Genomic DNA, 20,510 nt, shown 5'->3' on the forward strand with positions numbered 1-20,510 from the left:
CCCTGGCCTGGGGAGGGCCCCCTCCCGTGCAGCGCAGGGGCGGGAGAGGCACCGTCCAGGCAGACGGCTGGGACCTCCAGCTGCAATTAGCAGCGTCTCCGGCCAAGCCAGCTCAGCTAATGAGTGCACCGGGGAGCGCGTACGTGCAGCAGGCGGGAGCACGGCTGGGGGACCCGCTCCCACCCTGGCGCCTAGCGTGGCACCTCACTGGTGGGCCCCGTGCCTCTGCGCACCCGGAGATCGGGGGACCGGTGCTTGGGACGTGTGGGGCAGGCACTGTGGGTACCGAATCGCCAGGTGCAGCCCAAGGGCACAGCTCACACCACCGCTCTGCCCTAGGGACCCCAAAGGATGCTGGGGATGGCCACAGCCTGGCACCGAACTCATTCACACCAGGGCTTTTATGAAAGCCTGGCTAGGAAGGGGACAGATGACTAAGGACAGACCCGATACGAGCCCAGGGTCCTCCCTCCTCCAGGACAAACAGTAACTTTTCCATTGCATTCCTCAGTGCCTTTGGGCTAAGCAAAGGAGGTGAAAATCACCCGCAGCATCCAAGCGCCCGACCACGGCACCTTCAGGCCCAGACCTCCACACTGCTCCGATGCTTTCTCAAGGGTGCCATCAATTCACAGGCAATATCATACTGTCTTCTACTACCACAGCTGAGCAGGCAGCCCCTGCCGTCGCTTCCCTCTCTGATCCCTCTGGACCTTTCTCATGCTGCGTGTGAAACTTTTATGCAGAAGGGAAGTTTTAGCATCTACTTAACACAGGAGAACCAAGTGTCTCACCGTCTACAGTCTTTAGGAGAAGGTCCAAAGGGAGCCACAGTTATCAGGAGATGGAAGTCTGGATTTCAGCTTTGGCTTTTCCATGGGGTTTGTGTTGCTCTGGCCCTGCCTAGAAATATGCTCAATTTTTTCCATGCATAGGTATAACCTTACAGCACTGTGCATTAAGGGAACAGAAATCACTACCAAGAATGGATAAAAAAGAGGTGATGCCATGTGGAAGAGCATGCAGAAAGGTCTTTAACATGCTCTAACAACCTGAAGAGAAAGCTCACACCTGCCTGGGGGCTCTCCAATGAAGTAAATGTACTGCATCCCTCTGGACTGTTTCAGAGCGATACTAAGGAAAGAGAGATGGAGTATGTACACTGCATGCCTGAAATGAGCCTGGAGTTACTAAATGCCAGAGCAGCATTTCAAAGGCACTGCCCTGTGAAGGGTGAATATCAGTGCTGCTCCCGCCCTCCTTTCCTCTGCTCCTCACTCCCACACACATGTGCAGATGGGTTGAGATGCAGGCAGGCAGACTGACGTACTTGCGAGCGGCTTTATTTGAAGGACTTCTCAAGCACAAGTCCTGATTATTATACAGCTGGCTGCCCCAATCACTCAGGAAGAAAAAACACTCCAATGATACATGGAAAAGTTATCTCAAAAATAACAAGGCATTAAAACACTTGAGATCAGTTGCATTAAGGTCAGCAGGAGCATTTCCATTCCCCAGCCTTATTGCCCCCGTGCCCAGGCCAGGGAACCTCGTGTCACCCTGTTTATCCTGTTTTGGTCCCCATTAGTCCAGCAAGAGAAACTTGTTTCCTTGGATCTGCACCTGGAAGGAGGCTCAGAGAGACGGCCTCGCCTCCCCCTCCGCAGCACCCATCCTTGCACGGGACGTTGATGGCACCATCTCCGAGGAGAGGGTGGATGGGCAATTCTGGCAGCCAGGACAGGCACCCAGAGCTGCTCTCTCATGGGTAAAGGACCTGGATGGAGGCACAAATGCCCCTTGCAAGGTGTCCCAGAAGCCACAAGACGCTGCTTAGCTCATGAGACAACTGTGTGCAGAAAGCCCAGCAGAGACGTGAGCATCTCCCTAATTTCTGCATGAACCTGCAGTGCCCCTTGGCCACACCACTGCCGCCTCAGACCATTTTTAAGGAGCCAGGCTGCATTGCACCGGCAAGCCACTGTGGCACAAAGCCAGAGATGGACCAGCTTAAACCTCCACTTTCAAGGTTTCACTGCATCCCTGCCTGCAAGCAGCTATTCCCAGGTGCTCTTGCATTTCCCACTGAAATGGCCAGAGTTTACAAGTTTGTTTTCAAGCCAAGGCTAACTCTCAGAAAACACAGAGCAAGCCCCACCAGGTTGCCTGGGTTTGCCGCCCAGAACCAGCACACAGAAAGCAGCCGTGCTCTCTGCACTGGTACCCCTCGCTAGCTCACAGCACGGCCCATGACAGCAGCTAGCATCCTGCTATACATACAGTGGTGCAGTGATTTGCCTGCTCCTTCCCCCATACATAACAAATCCCCCCCAGTGCTGCAATCCCGGGGGAGAGGCAGAAAGAAACGTGGTGATTTAGAAGCCGAGAATCCCACAGCAGTGCCCACCAAGCGACCCCCATTATCCGTATTCCCCAATCCCCAAATGCAGCACCCACACCACATTTTATGAGCTCCCTTATGCCATTCGCTGTAACATGCCCTGACAGAGACAGTACTAACATGAGCAAGACCAGCGGCATCCGAGGGGCCCAGCTGAAGGACAAGGAGGAGGGCTCCCATGGTAGCAGCGCAGTGCTCATATGGCAATGGACTACAAATCACTTGGTTTTATACGAGAAGCTCTTTAGCACAAGGATGGAGGGCTGTATTCGCATTGCTGCACCATCCCTGGACCACGCAGGAAACTCCCTGGACCATGCAGCTCCCGGTCCTCTCATCTGACAAGTAGAGAACAGCAGTGGCAGGGGAGGAGGAGGTGCAAAAGCTGCTATGGGGAGCCCAGCCCTGGCTCCCAGCTCCCTGAGGAGCTGCCAGCCGGAGCCGCGATTGATGCTGCGGTGGTGCGGCGCTTCTCTCAGCAGGCAGCTGCCTCACGCCCAGCCCATGTGCGGAAACCTCTTTGTCATGGCAGCTAATGAGCAGATTGTATTTCACAGCGCCATGGTCCCGCGCAGGTACAGCCAGTGGCTTTCATCTCCCTGATAGCTCCCACGGGAAAAGAGCTGCCCCATGGAGCAGGTCACGGTCCGGTCTCACTGGGCTTTTTGGTGTTTGCAGCTTTTAAACCCTCCGTCGGTTTGCACCTGCCCGTGGCTCTTTTAAAGCACAGGAGTGGAGGGAATGGGGTTGGGAAACACCCACTGGAGTTTGTGCAGGAACACAGCGGTGGGATATGGGAAATAGATGAACACTGAAACATGTGGGAGAGCAAGGAAACAGCCATGAGGGATGTGGCATCTAACTTATTGGGAGAATTATCTTTAGAACAACAGCAACATCCATTTTAAAGACCTCCATTGTGTTTAACGGCCTGGGGTTTATTCCTCGAACTCCTTCCCTGGCTTTAATCCCAATCCTAACTGCACGCCTGCTCCAGCCGCTTTGGGGCTGCTGCCCGTGCTGTGCCGGGAGAGCTGGCCGTGGGCCATCCGCTGTCGCTGCTATGCCGGGAGAGCTGGCCTGCACCGGTCCAGCCAGGAGCAACCCGGGGGGGGGCCCCGAGGCCCTGGGACGGGGTGGGGGGAGGGATGTGGCTTGGCCAGGGGAATTGGCTCTTCAGAAGAAATCCATCAAGCGCTTGCCCCAGGCTCAGATTAATCTCAAACAAAGTTCAAAGCCCCCCAGGCTCTCCCCAGCCCCGGCCCCAGAGCTGGCAGGTATGCTTGCCAGAGGGGTGTGTGCAGGAGCAGCCTAGGGTGCTCCAGGAGATACCCAGAGCAGCTCAGGCAGGGGACGGTGCTCTGCTGCTCACTGGTTTGCTCTCCAGAGCCACCCACTGAGCCTTGCTGGGGGGCTTAGCACAGACCTCGTGTTGCAGACACCTCCCGCGTCCTCCCCTGACCCACGGGGATGCTGTCGCGGGGATGCCGGCTGAGTAGGTAGAGCCGACCGAGACGCGGCTCCCTCAGCCTCTGCCCCCCTGCAGCTGCCCCCGAGATCCCAGCACAGCGTCAAAGTCAGGTTTGCAGCGGCAGGATTGTGCACCTCTCCAATGCAGATCCCTGGCCCGCTGGCAGGGTCTGCCGGGTCATGGACCCATAAATCCCTTCTAGGGGAGATGCAGAGCACCCAGCCGCTCTGCATGGCTCTCCACTTACAAGGCAGGGTATTTACTAGCCCCCCCTGAAAAGATGAAAAGGAAACCTGCTACTTTTAACAGGGTTTTTCATGCGGTTTCTTCATCAGCACCATGTGTGCTGGGAGTCTCCCCTCGCCCAGGCGTTTTTTAAGAGCGAGGGATGCTGTGGGGCACTGGTGAGAACTGCTGCTCCCTGTGAAACCAGGAATGCCCTTCAAAGGCCCTTCACCTTGGTTTCTAGAGATCTGAAGTCAGGTGCTGAGGCTCCAGCCTGGCTTTCCCCAGGCCAGCTCACCACTACCAATCCGGTTGCCCGCCCTGTGCCATGCGTGGTCCTGCCACATCCCCCCCTCCGACTCCGCAGTCCGTGCTGGCACCCCTCGGTGGCACCAGCCTCCCTCCCGTGCTGCCGACCCTGGGCACTAGATGAAGTTTCAGCCACAGAGGTAACGGTCTCCCATCTGCCTCCAACATGTTGCGTTCGACACGATCTAACATCTCCTATTAATACTGCAAGAAACAGATCTGGAAAAATTCATTTTCAAGCAGAGTTCAGACAGGGCAGAAGGAGAGAAACCTCCCCGCAAATGAGTGCGGAGAAGCCAGCGCCAGTGTGATGCCCCTGGGCAGACCTACCGGTAAGGGGTTGAAGTTCTGGTCCACCAGGTGGTTGTGGCCGTGGTCGAGGAAGGAGTGCCGCACCACCACGTCGATGCCCTGGCTGGCCAGCAAGCCCAGCGTGTTCAGCCACCTGGGGACAGAGGGAGCAGAGTCAGGCCACTGCGGGGGGAGCCCTCGGCCCCCGTGGCACAGCCGTGCTCCGGCGTACAGCATTGCTCTTGTGCACCTGACCTGGCGCCTGCTCCCAGCGCCTGAGCCAAAGCCTTCAGATGGTTTTGCGAGCTGGGTATTAACCGGCTCGCACCATCCCCACCCCAGCAAGCCTGCGTGCCTCTCCCCCTGCCACAGCCACCTCTGCCCCAGCTGTGCTTGGCTTGCATGTCCCGACACCGTGCCTGAGCCCCTGCGTGCAACCCAGCGTCGCAGCCCTGTGCCCAAAGTCTGGGGTGTCCCCGCAGCCTGCCAGCACCCTGCACGCACTGTTTCAGCAGGGGGGACCAGACCATTGCACCAGCCTGTCTCCTCACACCCCCTGGGCAAAGTCTTCAACCCTTGCAGCCTGCCACAGCCCCAATACCCTGGGCACATCCCCAGAGCCTAGTTAATCTTCCTCCATCTTTTGTGATCACAGCCAGCTCTGAAGATCTGAACTGGGGCTTTGCAGCAGGATACCCATGCCGTGGGGCTGTGCCGTAGACAAGCCCCAGGAGCCAGGAACGGTTGTGGCTTTGAAGAAGGAGAGAAAATGGTTTCCAGAGCAGAGTCCTGCCGAGCGCTTCCCTGGGCAGGTGCCCTGGGAGTGAATGCACGCAAGGACATGTGGCTGCAGCCTGAACCAAAAATGCAGAGAGGGAGGAGGCCTGGGCAATCCTGAGCTGCTGAGCGAGGCAAGCCTGTCGGGATGCCGGCCCTGGGTCCTGGAGCTGGCATGCTCGGATCTCACCTCCCCTTCCACACCCATGCCCTGTGGGCACACCGTGGGTACCTGTGTGGGTTCCCGAGCAGTCCCCTCCTTACTCTGCTTCTCTGGGTACACCAGAGACTGGGTTACTTACAGAAAAGCAGAGCTGAGGAGGGGTAAGGGTAATAGGGAAGCTACAGAGAAAATAACAGTGCCCAGGCTGCTGGGGGAGCACCGAGGGGGAGTACAGGTGGGGTCTCTGGGCACAGAGCTGGCCCTCTCCCAGCTGCAGCGGCTTTGCAGCACCCGAGCCCGCAGAGCCCGTGGGGGTGGCAGTGCCCTGGCGCCAGTGAGCCAGCGTAACTCACAGGAACCCGGCCGCATAGGAATCGGAGAGGTTGTTCATGCCTCCGGACGAGGTTGCACCAACACCTTCCAGCCAGATCTTCTTCCCCGGCGTGTACGTGTTCACTACCTGCGCGAGACACAAACAACTAAAATGACTCTCGTGAACCTGTGATTTGAAGTCAAGGCAGACATCTCCTGTGCTATGCTCTGGAAGGCTTACAGAGACCTTCAGTAACGCTGCTGCTGGGCAGTCAGTGCCTGCCCGGCCCTGGCACGGTCACTAGGTGTCTTCACCATGCCTGAGTGGTGGGAGACTGGTCCTCACTGGTCCTGCTGCTGCCACATGTCCACTACCCATCTTCTGAAGCTGCTCCAAACACACCCTCCTAGACTTGCTCTCATGCTCCCAAACCCAGGCCCTGCTCTTCCCCTGTGGTCTCCCCACGTGCTCTGTCCTGCAGGCTGTCCTGCTATGTCACCTCAGCAATCCACGTCCCCACACAAGGTGGCTGCCAGCCGCAGGGAGCACCTGAGCCCCGATGGCTCTGCAGTGTGGGAGCCCTGGGACATGTACTGGAGCCACATGGAGGGATGGTGAGTGCCCAAGAAGAAAGCAGTGGATGTCCCCGGGCGCTGGCAGAGCCAGCCCCATGGCTGAGCAGGGGCTGCTTCACCATCCAAGGGGTCCCTGGCACAGGCAGGACATGCAGGTCCAAACCTGCTGGCCCACCCCTTACAAGGCTCCAGCCATAGCGCGGACACCCCTGAGATGCCAGGCAGGATGGGAGGGCTCAGATAGCCAGAGCTGCCCTCTCCCAGCATGAGCAACCTCCGGCACCACGCAACGCCCCGTCCTCTCTCCCGCCATCCCGCTTCTCCAGGCTGGGTGACGAGCTCCCGTGACCAGATGTCTGCAAACCCGGCGGCCTGAGGAGTGCTCCGTGCAGCCTGATGGATCCTGCCCCATTAGTGAGGAGCGCTGGAATGTGCTGGATGGACTGGGATCCCTCAAAGATGTTAAATACGCCAGCTCTGGGCTGCCTCCCACTCACAGCCTGTGAGAGTCGACATCCCTGACTGAAGCCCCAGAGGTGTTGGCATCCTGCCTGTAATTATCTAAGCCCGCCACCTTCCCCCGTCGGAGAGGAAGCAATAAAACAGGGAAGTGGACAAGCCCAGCTGCTCTAATCAGCCCCGGCAGGATGCACGGACTCAAAGCCAAGCTGGAGGCTATTAGCACCCAGCACTGCGCTATTGCTCAGCCACACTGGCATTCCCAGGAGAGCCCTTCCCTGGCCCTGCCCCGCGCAGACCAAATCCTGCCCCGTGGGTGTGAGGATTCCCCCAACCCACACTGAGGATGGATGGGGTCCAGGGAGCCCCTAGGGTTTGTGTCCTGTCCTGCCGGGCTGTCACCACCCAGCTGCCCGTGACTGGAATGGTGGACACTGTCCACAGCCATCCCACTGTTGGTGCCCCGCTCACTGGAGCCCTCTGCCCAGCCCCCCCCGGGGGCTCCTGCTCCCTTCCCAGCAGGTTCCCGACCCACAGCAGAGGAGGGACAAGTGCCACCACTTTTGGTGAGGCTGTGTCCCCCCAGTGGGAACAGGGCCAGCTGGTGCCTCTCGCTTGCCCCTGTGCTGATCCTACCAGTCACCCCACCATGCCACCCCACAGCGGGAGGATCATCCGCATGCGTGGATGATTCCCAGCTTGTGCTGGAGGACTCGGCAAGCAGCTCCTCTCCTCCAGTTTTGCTGTGCCGACCCTTGCATCCCCTTTCCTGGGGCCTCTTTGAGTTGTTTACTCATCCTACGGTTTCTCCCTGCAGGAATTAAAACAGTAAGACATTGCGGTGACCGGTATGGTATGAAAACCTAGACAAGACAGACGGACGGTCATCTCCTCTAGTCCCTAAAGCCCTCCCTGCTTACTAGGTGTTCCTTATTTGTTGTCAGACTGACAGCTGAGTGGGCCGGTCACAGTCCTGGCCCCCATATCAGCCGACGCAGTGGGACCTGCAAAGCCCCATCCCCTACCCCGTCACTAGAGACGCGAGCCTGGTCCCCCCGACCAGCGGGGAGAGGAGAGCTCGCTGCAGGCTGCGCTAGCCAGGCAGAGCCATGGACTCTGACGCAGCACGCCAGCAACAGCTGGGTTTTATAACACAGTCAAAACATGATCATCAGGGAAAAAAAAACAGTTGTTCATAATGATCATGATTCTCCACTAGTGAAAATTACCCTGGAAATGCAACTGTCACAACTTTGCAAGCAACATTTTTAGGCACTGTGAGCGAGTGGAGCAAAATATTGCAGTAGGAGCCCCCTCCTGAGCAGGCACGGCACCAGCTGTGCTCAGGACAGTTTGGTACCACCTGGCTGCTCTCTCCTCTCGTTGTCCTCAGGAGCAAGTTTCAGGAATGGCTGGATGGGAGACTGGAAAGAGTCAGCTGCTTTAGAAAGGCTTTGCACTGCAGTGCCTGCCCCTGTCCCGTGCATCCAGCCCGCGTCCCGGCACACCTGCACAGCCCACGCCATGCTGCAGCCCGCAGCTGCTTCCCTCCCGACCTGCTGCACATCCTGGACTTTCCTCCCGTCCCCTGGGAGGGCTGGGAGCACAGCCACCCCCAGCAGCCGCCCTCCATCCCTGCCCCACGCCAGCTCCCCTGGGAGCGTGTTGGGGCTCAGGCCAGAGCCCTGGCCACGAGCTGTGCCAATGCCGGCCACCACAGGCACGGTGCCCCCTCACCCCTCGCAGACCCTTTGCACTCACGCACTTTCTGGATTTTCCTGATCTGGTCAGAGAGCGTGTCTAACAGGCGCGTTTTCAGGAAGTCCGTCACTTTGGCCACTCGGCCATCAATATAGTAACTGGAAGGAAAATAAGAAGACAAGGATCAGACAGCTGGGAGTAGCTCTGCCCCGAACCACATCCTCCTGTCCTGCTGCTGCCCCATGCCAAGAAAACTCCTCTGCTCTGGGGGAGTCTCTGCTTGCACCCTGCCCTGCCCCGGCCCTCCAGCCATGCCAGTGTCTGGCAGATGCTTTCAGTCTCCAAAACAGGGCATGAGGTGGATGCACCCTAAACGCGGAGCATCCTGCACTGCAGAAACCATGGGGAGTTTTGCACTTGCTTAACTATTGCTGGTGAAACGCTGGGAGCAGAATGCAAAATGCAGGGAGCAAAACGTCACCTGCAAAGGCTTTGCAGCACCCTCTGCACTGATCTCATGGAGACACCATGGAAAGAGACCCTCCAACACGATGCCTGTGATAGCAGCACCTGGGCTCCACCGCCAGGGAGATCTTGGGAGATCTTCTGCTCACCCAGCTCAGCCCATCTGTACCCATCCGTACCCATCCCCTGTCTTAGGGACACCCTGTTTCCAAAAAGCAGATAAGCCTGTCAGCCCTGGGCCCAGTATCATTGCTACTGGAAAGATTACTCTTATGGGATGGCAAAACAGAAGATGCACATCTAATGTCTGAAATGAAGAGCCCCTTAGCCACAGGACACTATGCAGACACCAGGGAGAAGGGTCCCAAGCAGCAAACACCCTCTGAGCCACACTGGAAATTGCTGCAGTGAACACCCAGGAGGGGATGGGGGAAGCTGCCCTTGCTCCCAGCCATGGGAATAACTGCATCGCTCTGCCCGGGTTGTGGGACCCTACCCATTCAGTGGCTGGTCTGCAGCGGGGACTGTACAGAGCCTCTTCTGGTCCGAGAACCAGAATTGCTCCTGGGCATCCTGCTGCAATGACAACCCTTCAGGCTAAGCCCTGACGGTGTTTCTGAGCAAGGATTAGTGATCATGGGGTGCACGGGCTGAGGTCCTACGGCACCAGAGTGAGCCCTGCTCCCAGCACCCCTGCACCACCTGCACCTTCCTTGCTCGCTCTCCCAGCCAAGTCCACAGCCAAATCCCCCACTTGAGAAATGCCATGTCTGTTACCCACAGGGGAAGTCCTGCTCTCACAGAAATCCCTTCTGCCCTGGGAATGCCAGGGAGCGTTTCCCATACAGAGGGCTGATTCCTGCTCTCCATGTGCTTGCTTATATAAAACACAGCTATAGTGCTGTCAATCACAATGTGAATCATCTGTCTCTAAGTGTGGGAGGAAGGCTCTGAAATGCCTCAATACTGTCTGCTGGTTCCAGGACATAAGGTGAAGCAGTCTATCCTGGAGTGCAAATACCCTGTGGCTGGAGGTAATCCCAACCCACTCCTCCTGAGGAAGTGTCTGGGGCTGGCACCTCTGCCCCCACGCAAGGAGCACATCTCCCAGAGGCTCCTCCCAGCCGTGCAGGGACACCAGGACACCTGCTGCAGCATGCACTGGCATACCCCTGGGACGGCCATTTGGCTGATAAATAGGTTTTGCAAGAGAAACTTTCTGAATCTTCTCCCAAATCTGCAGCGTGCATCAGCCACTCGACACAGTGAGCCCTGGAGCGTGTCAGAGCCGTGCTGGGGAGATGGAGGTGCACGGGAATTACAGCACCTCTGGCTGGGGCTGGCAGGGCCCAGCTGCTGCCTCCCATCCCTTGCTGGAGCCACATCCACCAGAGTTACGCAGACCCTTCTCCCTCTCCACAGACTTCAGTGCAGCCATGGGTGCTGGCATGCATAACAGACCTGGGGTCTGAAGAAAGGTGGATTCAGCTTTCCAGGGCTGATTTCTCCATAAAATGCATCTCACCCATACCAGTGAGCAGCTGTAGCGGCCGCAGTGGCTGCCTCACTTGGGTGCTGGAATGCAGGAGCATCCCCAAAGGATGCTGCTGGCTAACTCAGCCTCAGCCAGAGCACCCGGCACACGTGCAACATGCACGAGTGCTCAGAGAGGATTTTTGCATCTCACTGCTCCAGGTCACTACCCAGGTAACAGGGTAAACGTGCTTGGAGCTGTGCACAGCTGCGGTGAAAGGGGAGCAACACCAAGACTAACTAACTGGCCCAGAACAGAAATGCATTAAATGAGAAGTGTCTTCTGCCAGTCCTCCCCCAGACGCACAGTCCCTGCTGTGTCCCCAGTGAAGCACGGGATCATGCCCAGTTTCACTCCGATGTTGTGTAACCCAGGGAAGGAGGAAAGAGGCATTTCTCTATGTCTGTGTTGACTGGAAGGTGCTAAGGGCAGAGATTATCTCCAGGGGGGGACTTGGGAAGTGTTCGAAATCATTCCAATCACTTATACGCTATCAAACCACTGGCTGCCGGGAGGAGAGCAGATCTGTAAGCAGCAGGCAGTGGTGGGGTTTACAGAGATTACTTTTTAAGACAAAATTACAAAGCAATGGACTCTGGGGATGGCAGATGTTTGGATTTTAGCACAGCACTTAAGAACTGAACAGAAACGACTTTTTCAGACTGCTGTGGACTAAAAACCCCATCACCTGGGCTGAAAAATGGCTGAAAGGCCATAAAAATAAGGTTGTATTAAATGGGAAAAGATGGAGTTAGAGAGACCTCAGTCTGCATATGGCCCCTCCAATGCAGCGGGCTTTTGGTAGGGTTCAGCTTGTCTGCGCAAGCCGATATGGTCCCAGAAAAAAAACCCTCAGAAAGCAAAGGCAGGCTTGCCTCATCATCTTGTCCAAGCGCAAGGTGTGCTCTGCCAAGTGAGAGGAACATCTCTCCAGGAGCAGCCCCAGAGGAGTCTCTGCCCTCCCAGGGACCACGCGGAGGAGGCAGCCTGGGAGGATGCTGCTGTGCTGAGCACAGCCGAGACCCTGCAGGGACGAGAATTGCCCCGGGACAGTGCCACAGTCACCTTCATTAACAACCCAGAGAAATGGGGACTGGCAGAGGGATGAAAGGCAAAATAAAACCTGCTTCAGTATCAGGAAATCTTGTTCGTAGCACATCTCCTGGGGGAGCAAGGAGGAGAGCACCTTGGCTTTGGGTATTTAAGCAGAGCATGAAGACAATTACAAGTTTCTGTAAGATGGGCAATGATCTCCTGCAGATCTGCCTGGGAAGTTCTTGGACACCAACAGGTACTTTCAACCTCTCCAAACTGGGAAAGAGGAAAAATGGCACCAGTTGCACAAGGCTTGCGAGGAAGAGAGAGGCACTGAGGTCTTCACTGGTACCAGGTTACTCAGGAGCGGGTGAGCCCTTTCCAGCTGTAGGCTTCATCAGTGAGGTTCGGGCATTTCCTTTTGCGAACTTTAACTGTCAGTAAAGGCAGTATAGAAATCTGCAGAATGCAGACAACTGACAAGCCTTTAAAGCAGGAGAAGTGCTTGTTAGGCGTGGATTATTCCCAGGAGCAAAGACTGCAGCTTTGCTGATATTTACAATGACTCAGTGCACTTGACTTTAAAAAAAAAAAACCAAACCTGAACAATCACAACTTTCCAACCTCCAAAAAAGCCAGCAGCAGCTGCAGAGAGCTGCAGCGCTGACAAGTACCTCCCCAGGCAGCAACGCGGTGCACAGGCAGCCGGGCCGAGCCAGTCCCGGGGGCTGCGGCATCCACATCCCCCTCTCCCCACACCGGCAAGGTCTAAGCGCCAAAGGAGATGAATGGACAGACCCTCCCCAGCACGGGCAGGGGTCTCTGGCAGCCACGGCTCTGCAGAGGCAGAGGACACGTAGCTCATGGACAAGCTACGCAGCTCCAGCACAGGCTGGCAGAACTTCCAGTGGGCTCTGAGTATGATGCGGCACCAGAGTTGGCCCTGAAGCCTAGGAGATTTCAGCATGCCCACCATGGGCACAGACTATGTTGTCTCTTGTAATACAGGAGAGAATAGATACAGGCAATTGCATGCAGTGCTGACTTGTCATGTCCCCCAGTTTGATGCCACTATCTCTGTAGACAGACAATCTGCAGGAATTTAAGAAGAGCCAGCCAAGAAAAAGAGGGATCTAGCAACTAAATCCTAGATGAGACGTACGTCTCAGTGGAAAGGCCATGTACAGCCACTTTGGGTGCCCTATTATACTATACAAAGCTGAGGCCAGTTCTCCCCCTTTCGTTTACATTACCCCATTGCTAAAATCCCCATTTGAATATGCCCTAGAAACCCAGGATGGGATCAGTGCACTTTGCAGGGGGAGGTGTGACTGTATAACTCCGGAGGTGGCCAAACCAGAGCACGGCACGGGGGGAGAACCCTGCCAAGGGCTGCGCAGGGATTTGTGCCAGCACAAGGGAATGCACCACCCCAATTCCCGGCCCCCATCCCTGGCTGGAACTGCAGCATGAGACTCAAGACACAAAGACAAGAGCTGGGAACAGTGCACCAAAAAAGCTGCTGCCAGAGGGTCTACTGAGGCAGGGCTGAGCACAGCTGCCAGCCAGAAGTGCCCTTGTTCTTGGGCAGGCTGCAAGGCCAGGGCACACAGAGCCCTCCCAGAGAAAGGCAGTGCCAGGCACCTGAGCGAACCTGGGGCTACACGCCTCTATCCTGTCACCTCCGGGACTTGTGCTGCCTTTAAAATGGTTTTCTGGAAAGATCCACAATCTGCTGTGTGGGACTATGAGCATCGTCCCATTTTTTAATGAAGGCAGTGCACTGGCTCCTGGGCAGCTGGTTTCATTTACCTCCTCTTTCATTTTAAAGAGAAACCTTTGCCCCTATTATCTGACCTCTTCTTCTGTTGCAGTTAATTACATTAAAGCCCACTTCCCAAAGCTCAGGAATTTCCGGATCTACTTTGTTGCCTGCTGCTACAGGGAGAGTCTGCTAGGAATTAGGGCACCCGCCTGCCGGGGACGCCAAGCGGGACAGATCCCCGCCGTCAGCGTGACACCCCGCTGCCACCGCAGCTGTGAAACCGAGACACCTCTGTTGACAGAGGCAGCCCCCATCCCTCAGCGTCTTCCCGAGGAGAGGGCAGAACCCCTGTCTGCAGCACGGGACACAGCAGCCCCACTGCTCGGAGAGGAGAGGCGGGATGCGACCTGCTCCCCCCAGGTAAAGACCTGCGGGCACAGGCAAAAGGCGCTGCCCGTGTCCAGTCAACTAATAAAGAAGAATGACTGGGGGCTGCTCTCTGGCCCTAAAGGCACAACTCACACCCACACCTTTTTCTGCCCCCAGACGAGGTGCCTCAGTCCGTCCCGCCTGTGGGAGCCGTCTCTGGCCCATGCCATCTCCCCGGCCATGCCCTGGCGTCACCTGGGACTGTGCGGATGGCCAGGGCCACGATGCTGCCAGGGACCGTGCCCTCCATCAAACAGTGCAGAGGATGGCAAGCCAGTAGGCAAAGCCATGTCCTGGCCAGGTTTATTTACAGGAGGTGATGGGCCAGTGATTCCTTCATGCAACCCCTTTCTCCAGGTACAACCTTGGAAGACGCCGCACTCTGAGCACTCACAGCAGGCTCATGCAAGCCCAAATATATTCACTTGAGATCTACATTGGTGTGTGTGCGTGCATGCTGGGCAACTCTGCCTCGGCACCTTTGGGAAATCTGCCCCCTCATGAGAAACTCTGCCTGCACACTTGACATGTCTAAGCCAGAAGAGATGTCACCCAAAACCAAGCTCAGCAAAAACATTTTAAGCAGCATCCCCCACATGCCTGTGTGCCTGGCATCTCTGTTTTGCCACATAGGGCGGGTGACTTTCCATCTTGGAAGATAACGTGTCATCCTCCAAGGAGCCAAAAGGATATATGTCCACTGGCTTTGAAGATGCAAACATTTCCTTTCCCTGTAATTAATAGGGATTTGTGCTTCAGAAGCAACATTGCATAAGGATTTGCCCATTAAATATGCAAAACTTGCAGTTTTGCACAACACTTTGGATGGAAAACCAGCCATACAGCCTGAGAGAGCACGCCCGAGGACAGGACCGGGCACGGCTGCGCATTTAAGTGGGCAATGAATCTTCACCATGTGCAAGGACACCAGCACCGAGCGAAGAGATGGCTGTGGGGAGGTTTCTGAGCAGTGGCAACCTGCATCCAGAGACTGAGGGGGTCCGCAATAAACCGAGCATTTACTCATAACAAACAAACTAAATTATCAGGGAAATGCCAAAAGTCTCGGAGCCACTGTCAGTCCCACCTGCCACACCCTCCTTTAGTGGAAATTCCCTGAGCGTTTCGAAGCCATTCACACATCCCTCTCCAGCAACACATTACTTCTGAAGAGGGATGCACACATGCTGAGTTACATATGTAAGTGAAACCATACTCAGAAAGGCTGGCGAGGTTGCTTATTTCCACCCAGTGTCACTTCTCTGTCAGTTATATTTCAGATATATTCTGTTTTCACACAGAGAATAGGGATCCCTGCAATGTATTCTCTTCTCAATTCCCTTTCTGGATCGAGCACAGCCTTTTCAAAGGAATAACAGATTTGACAAATTTATAACCAATATCCCAGGAGAACGTTAGGGTTTGGAACAGAAATGTTCATACTTGAAGTTAGACAGCAGTTTAGTTTCCTGCTAATAATTTTCTTCTTGGATACAAAGGAACTTGTTTTGTTTTGTTTTGCTATTTGGAGCGGAGGGATGAGACACTGTTTTGACATTTATTCATAAACAGTACAGAAGCCCAGCTCGGAGCTGTGGCCATTGCCAGTCCTTGCAAATGCATACGGGTGCAATCTCCAGAGCTGCAGACCCGGGCTGGGGGAAAAGCAGCTCCTACGCTGCAGTGGAAATGGGTCAGCAAGCAGCATCTCAGCTCTGCCAGCCCTCGCAGGGAGCTGCACCAGCCCTCCCGCTCGCAGGCTGCTGCTTCAGCGCGGCCACTCAGCACCAGAGCTGCCGAGCACTTTGCACTGATCCTATAAGAAGAGGTTTCCAAGCAGCCATGTGGGCAGATTCCCTGCACACCAGGATGAAACTCCACATCTGAAGCCTGGAAGTTTGTTCCTTCAACTCCTCCAAGGGCTTGGCCCAGTGATCAAGCCCTGTTGCAGAAAGTAAATTCCTGGACTAAGTAAATGTGATCAGCACATCGTGTAATCATGAAAAGCAAACTCCCAGCTGAGACATACATCATCATTGCACAGCATGAGCCTGTAAGTAACACAAATCCCTCTCCAAATGTCCTGCTACCCCACTGCCCCCATTGCACCAAGCTGCTGCTGCCTGGCAGGGAAGCCCCAGGAGCCAAATACCCAAGCAAGCAACAATGCGGCACAGCAAGGCAAGCTAAGGTCCCTGAGGAACAGGACTTGCTGGATGCTGGTGCTATAAACCACTCTGAGATGCCAACAGTTGCTTCTGCAGGAGGCTCCAAGGTTAACACACCAACACGGAGACCCTGGGCACACGTCAAGAAAACCTCATATCTCAAAACCCACCAAGCTCTTTTTAAGAGCAGGTCTTCAGGTAGGCTTTACAAGAGATGGGCTTTACAAACCACACTACTACACTTCAGCAAAGCAACCTGAGCACCCCACGAAGGGTCGCTGTGGAGGACCAGTTTGGGGAACAAGCTCTGTGGGCATCACACACAGCCCGCCTTGGACCCGAGACTCCGGCTCCCATGCTCAAGGCCAGTGCCCTGCGTGGGAAGTTCAACTCAGCGTCAGAGCAAATCCACTTTTTCTGGGAACAGGGTGGGTCTCACCGTGGTTTTTGCTCCAGTGAATGCCTGTCTCTGAAATGTGCCCTTTCTGTGGCAGGAGAGAGTCCTGCCTGCTCCACAAACCCTTTTTCTATCAATTCTGGCGGTCGCTGCTGTGCTTGCACGCCGCTTCGCCTTTGCACTGGCATTTGCGCTCCTACTGCAGAGGGTCACAGCCTGCTGGGGAACCTACCTCTGGCCACAGTGTGCAAACTGGGGCAGTTGGAAATAAGAGAAGGAAAAAGGTGTTTATGGATTTTCCCCCACATAAGAAAACTTTTCCCTCCTCTTGGTGCTTGTCACACTCAGTGCTACAGCTCAGAGCTTGCTTTGCCTCTTCTGAACTGTAGCGCATGTTCATGTGTAGGAACCAGGGGAAATCAGGTATCAGCATCTCTCTGGCAGCCCCACTCGGGCCTGGATCTTGGATGTTCACCTCCTTTCCATCAACATCTGCTTCTGGGGCCCCATCTACAGTGCAGGACAGCGGCGTGTCTACGGACATCCAAGACCCTTACAAAACGGAGCGGGGAATGGGGCATTACACGTTTACCATTGGACTAAGCTGCCTCTCCCTCCTCTGGGCCAAACCAGCTTAGCTTCAGGCCAGTGGTTGTGGGGAGACAGCGATCAGGGTGAAAGGAAAAGGGCTTTCAGATAGTCCCATACATCTGTCACACACGGCTTTTTCTTCCCTGTCATCCCCAGCCCGGCCACCACAGGAGCTGCCTGTCCTCCCAGCTGCCCCTGGGGACTCAGCGATCCAGCGCAGGCTTTGTTGCCAGCAATCAGGCAGACCAGGCATGCAGGCAGTGGTATTTATAGTCTCTGTCTCGGCTGCTGTGGTAAAGGTTAATACATCCCCTCCTGTATTTGTAAGAGAGGCTCCAGAGGGAGGGACAGAGCCTCTTTCACCTATTTAAACGCAGCAGGAGGACAGAGGAGGTGGTGGTCGCACGTCTGCCCCTTCTCACGCTCAGACAGCGCATCAGCTCTGCTCCCAGCATCGTCTGATCACTGCAATTAGTGTTGGAAAGTAGAAGAAATGGTGAATACCTACTGTTGCCAGGTAACGGCATCCACCGTGCTGCCAGCCACTTTCATGAACCTACGGGAAACAGAGGAAGAAACCACATAAGCCCAATGTTGTCACAGGGCAAGGCCTAAAACAACCGATGCCCATCCTACATCACAGGATACCAAAGGCGGTCACCGCACTCACAGACCCTCTTTGATGAAACCTTTGCATCCTGAAATGGAAAGAATAAATTATACTTAATACAAATGCTTGTAGCAAGCACAGCTGAGAGTAACAGAGTGAAACCCAACTGGCAGCAGAGCTCCGAGCATCATTTTGTGGCAGGTAGGGAGAGCTTTTGGAGCACAATAGTGTTTCAGGAACAAGATCTTGGGGTATGTATTCTACAACTGCAACAACCCTCAATAGCGATTAAAGAAAAAGTTTTAAATGCCAATCTTAAAAGGAGACACTTCTTCACCCAACATGTATTTAAGCTGAGGAACTCCTTCCCTGGACTCAAGCAAGGGCTGGGAAAATGGAAGAAAATGGAAGGAAAAACCAGCAAAGTCATTAGATGCAAAGATGCCACCTCCAGCTCAGGAAGCACCTGAGCATTGAAGGGTGTGAGGAAGGCTGGACAAATACTGCTACGTGCTTCCCTTTTTTTGATGCTCTTTCTTGGGCACTGGCTGTTAGGAAACTGATGGGATTCTGACCTGGGTGCACTTTTAGTCTGTCCCATTCCTATTACTAACCACAGCACTTCCAAGCCCAAGGTTACAGTGGGTTATGTGTGTGTGTATTAGTCTCCTGATGGCTTATGACCCAACTATCTTAAAGACAACACACCTCCTCCAGACAGCTCCTATTTGAGTCAGACTTGAGGCAACACAGGTGTATCTGTTTATGCTGCTGATGCCAAAACCAAAGCAATTCCTAAGCTTGGGGACTGCATGGGACCACCACAGCAGCAGCCTCCAGCACAGGCTTGCTGCCATCCAAGACAGTCCCTCCCTGGCTCCCTGGTCTAGCAATCCAAACTGCACCTTGGAAAACTGCGGCTCCCAGGAGAAAGCCCAAGCAGTTACTGTATTCTTACACTTAGGAGCAGAGATATGAAAACACACAAAGGCACACACCAAGTGGACAGGCACACTTTTCTGTTCAGTAGCGTAACGTGCGCTGTGTAGCTGATGCATTTTGGAAGTGATAATATATGCACGTGACAGGAGACATTGGCCTGAGCAAGTGAACGTGATGAGAAAGAAACCGATGCTGTATTGTCTCGGGCTGCTCTTTGATGCACGGGGATCCCGGGAACACAACAGGAATCACACAGCTGTCCTGACTCCGCTGGGTCACAGGGATGAGTGGCGCTGGGTCCTGCGACCCCAACTCCCCCAGGACAGTCCCATGACCGAGGGTGGGGAAGGAAAGGGAAGGTTTGTGAGGAGAGATGAGACCTTTTATCAGACCAGTTGTCACGGCAGGGAAGAACAGCAAGCTTTCCGGCACATGAGCCTCTAATCAGGTCTGAAATGAGAGCAGCAAACTTCAGGCTAAATATAGATCAGAAACAATCATTCTGACTTTAAATTAATGACGATGGTCAATTATAGACTGGGACAAAAGGGCAGCTGGACCCTGTGAAGCATAAGAAGACACTGGCAAAGGCAGCAGTAATAAATCCCTGCAGACAGAGAGGGAAGAGATACAATTAGAAATGGAAAAACAATAACATGCTGTAAAACCCCGTAGCACTGATTCTGCTGCCTAGCAGTGCTGTGAGCTTCAGTTTCCAGGCTTGCCTTTCAGAAATGCTTTTACATCTCTCCTGAGGGTCAGGCCCGGGGGGGCCAGTACCAGGGCACTGGTCTGGGGATGGTTCCTCCCCAGCTGAGCAGGGCAAGGAGACCAGCTGGACCAGCCGTGGTGCAGCCAGAGGGAGAGGTGCGAGCTCCCCGCAACTCACGTGGGTCATCTGGTGAAAAGGGGATTTTGCAAATATTGTTCTATAAAACTAAGTACGCGGAAATATGCCAAAAGGATCAAAAAACTCGATTCCCAGGTTTTAAATGCTCAGCACAGGGACTGCTGCCTAAAGTGTAACACATGAAGTGTACAAGAGTGAACTAATGAAATCTAAACTGAAATTATGAACACAGTCGATATTGGGTTTGAAAATCGATACATTGCAATTGGGTTTCAAGATTAGCCCAGCTTGCTTTCTAACCTCAAATGCTTTATGTTCTGGCTGCAAAATAAGCCATCCTGGACTTTACTAAATCACCTCTTCAGGCTCAGCTTGGCACTCTCCACTCGCAGTCCAAAACCCTGAGCAGACCGAGCTTCGAGGAAGAAGCTCTCTGGTTTTCCTTGCCACTTCCACAGTGCCTACAGCCCTGCTGCAAACACAGCCGCTACAGCAGACTTTGAGCAGGGACTGAAAAGCAAAGCAAATGCTCAGTATAACCTCCAGCATCCCTGGAGCAGCAGAAGCAGGACATCCGTCTGTCCCATCTCCCAGGTCTCTGGGAAGCTAATTGACCTGTTGTTAAAAAGCTCCTGAGAAAACTTTGTTCTAGGACACAGGCATCACTCAGGCAGTGCAGTACAGACCAAAAGTAAAAGGCCCTGACTTGCTTAGCATTTCTCTTCTGTCTCCATAAGAGTGAAATAAATCAGTTAGTTCTGGTAATTTTCAAATTTTACCATAAAAGATGCATATCTAGCTCAAATTTTGCTTTCTATGCTTGTTTTTCTTTCCTTTTCCTTTATTTTTCCTTTTATTGAGTTTTTTGCAGGATGAAGTTCAAAAGTTCCTGGTAAAACTTCAAGTCCTGCCTTAATGGTGGAGTTGTGCCTGGAACATCCCAGATGACTTGGGCAACAGTCTCTACCCTCCAAAGGGAACCTAGAGCAGCTCAACAGCCAACAAGTGGTACTGCATGAGCAAGAGATGAAAGCCCAGG

At 54.5% G+C, this 20,510-nt stretch overlaps 1 protein-coding gene across 1 annotated transcript in view; it reads right to left on the minus strand.

The window, feature by feature from the left end:
* HPSE2 (heparanase 2 (inactive)) overlaps positions 1 to 20,510 on the minus strand; it is a gene marked incomplete at its 5' end in the record, with an annotated part of 113,159 nt that overhangs the window by 9,846 nt on the left and 82,803 nt on the right. The window contains 4 exons of the mRNA XM_082308873.1: positions 4,737 to 4,851; positions 5,991 to 6,097; positions 8,750 to 8,843; positions 17,578 to 17,625. Coding sequence (XP_082164999.1) covers positions 4,737 to 4,851; positions 5,991 to 6,097; positions 8,750 to 8,843; positions 17,578 to 17,625 — 364 coding nt within the window. The remainder of the gene's footprint in view (positions 1 to 4,736; positions 4,852 to 5,990; positions 6,098 to 8,749; positions 8,844 to 17,577; positions 17,626 to 20,510) is intronic.

Source organism: Platalea leucorodia, assembly GCF_965183815.1.
Source record: "Platalea leucorodia genome assembly, chromosome: 4".
In the NCBI taxonomy this organism is placed as follows: domain Eukaryota; kingdom Metazoa; phylum Chordata; class Aves; order Pelecaniformes; family Threskiornithidae; genus Platalea; species Platalea leucorodia.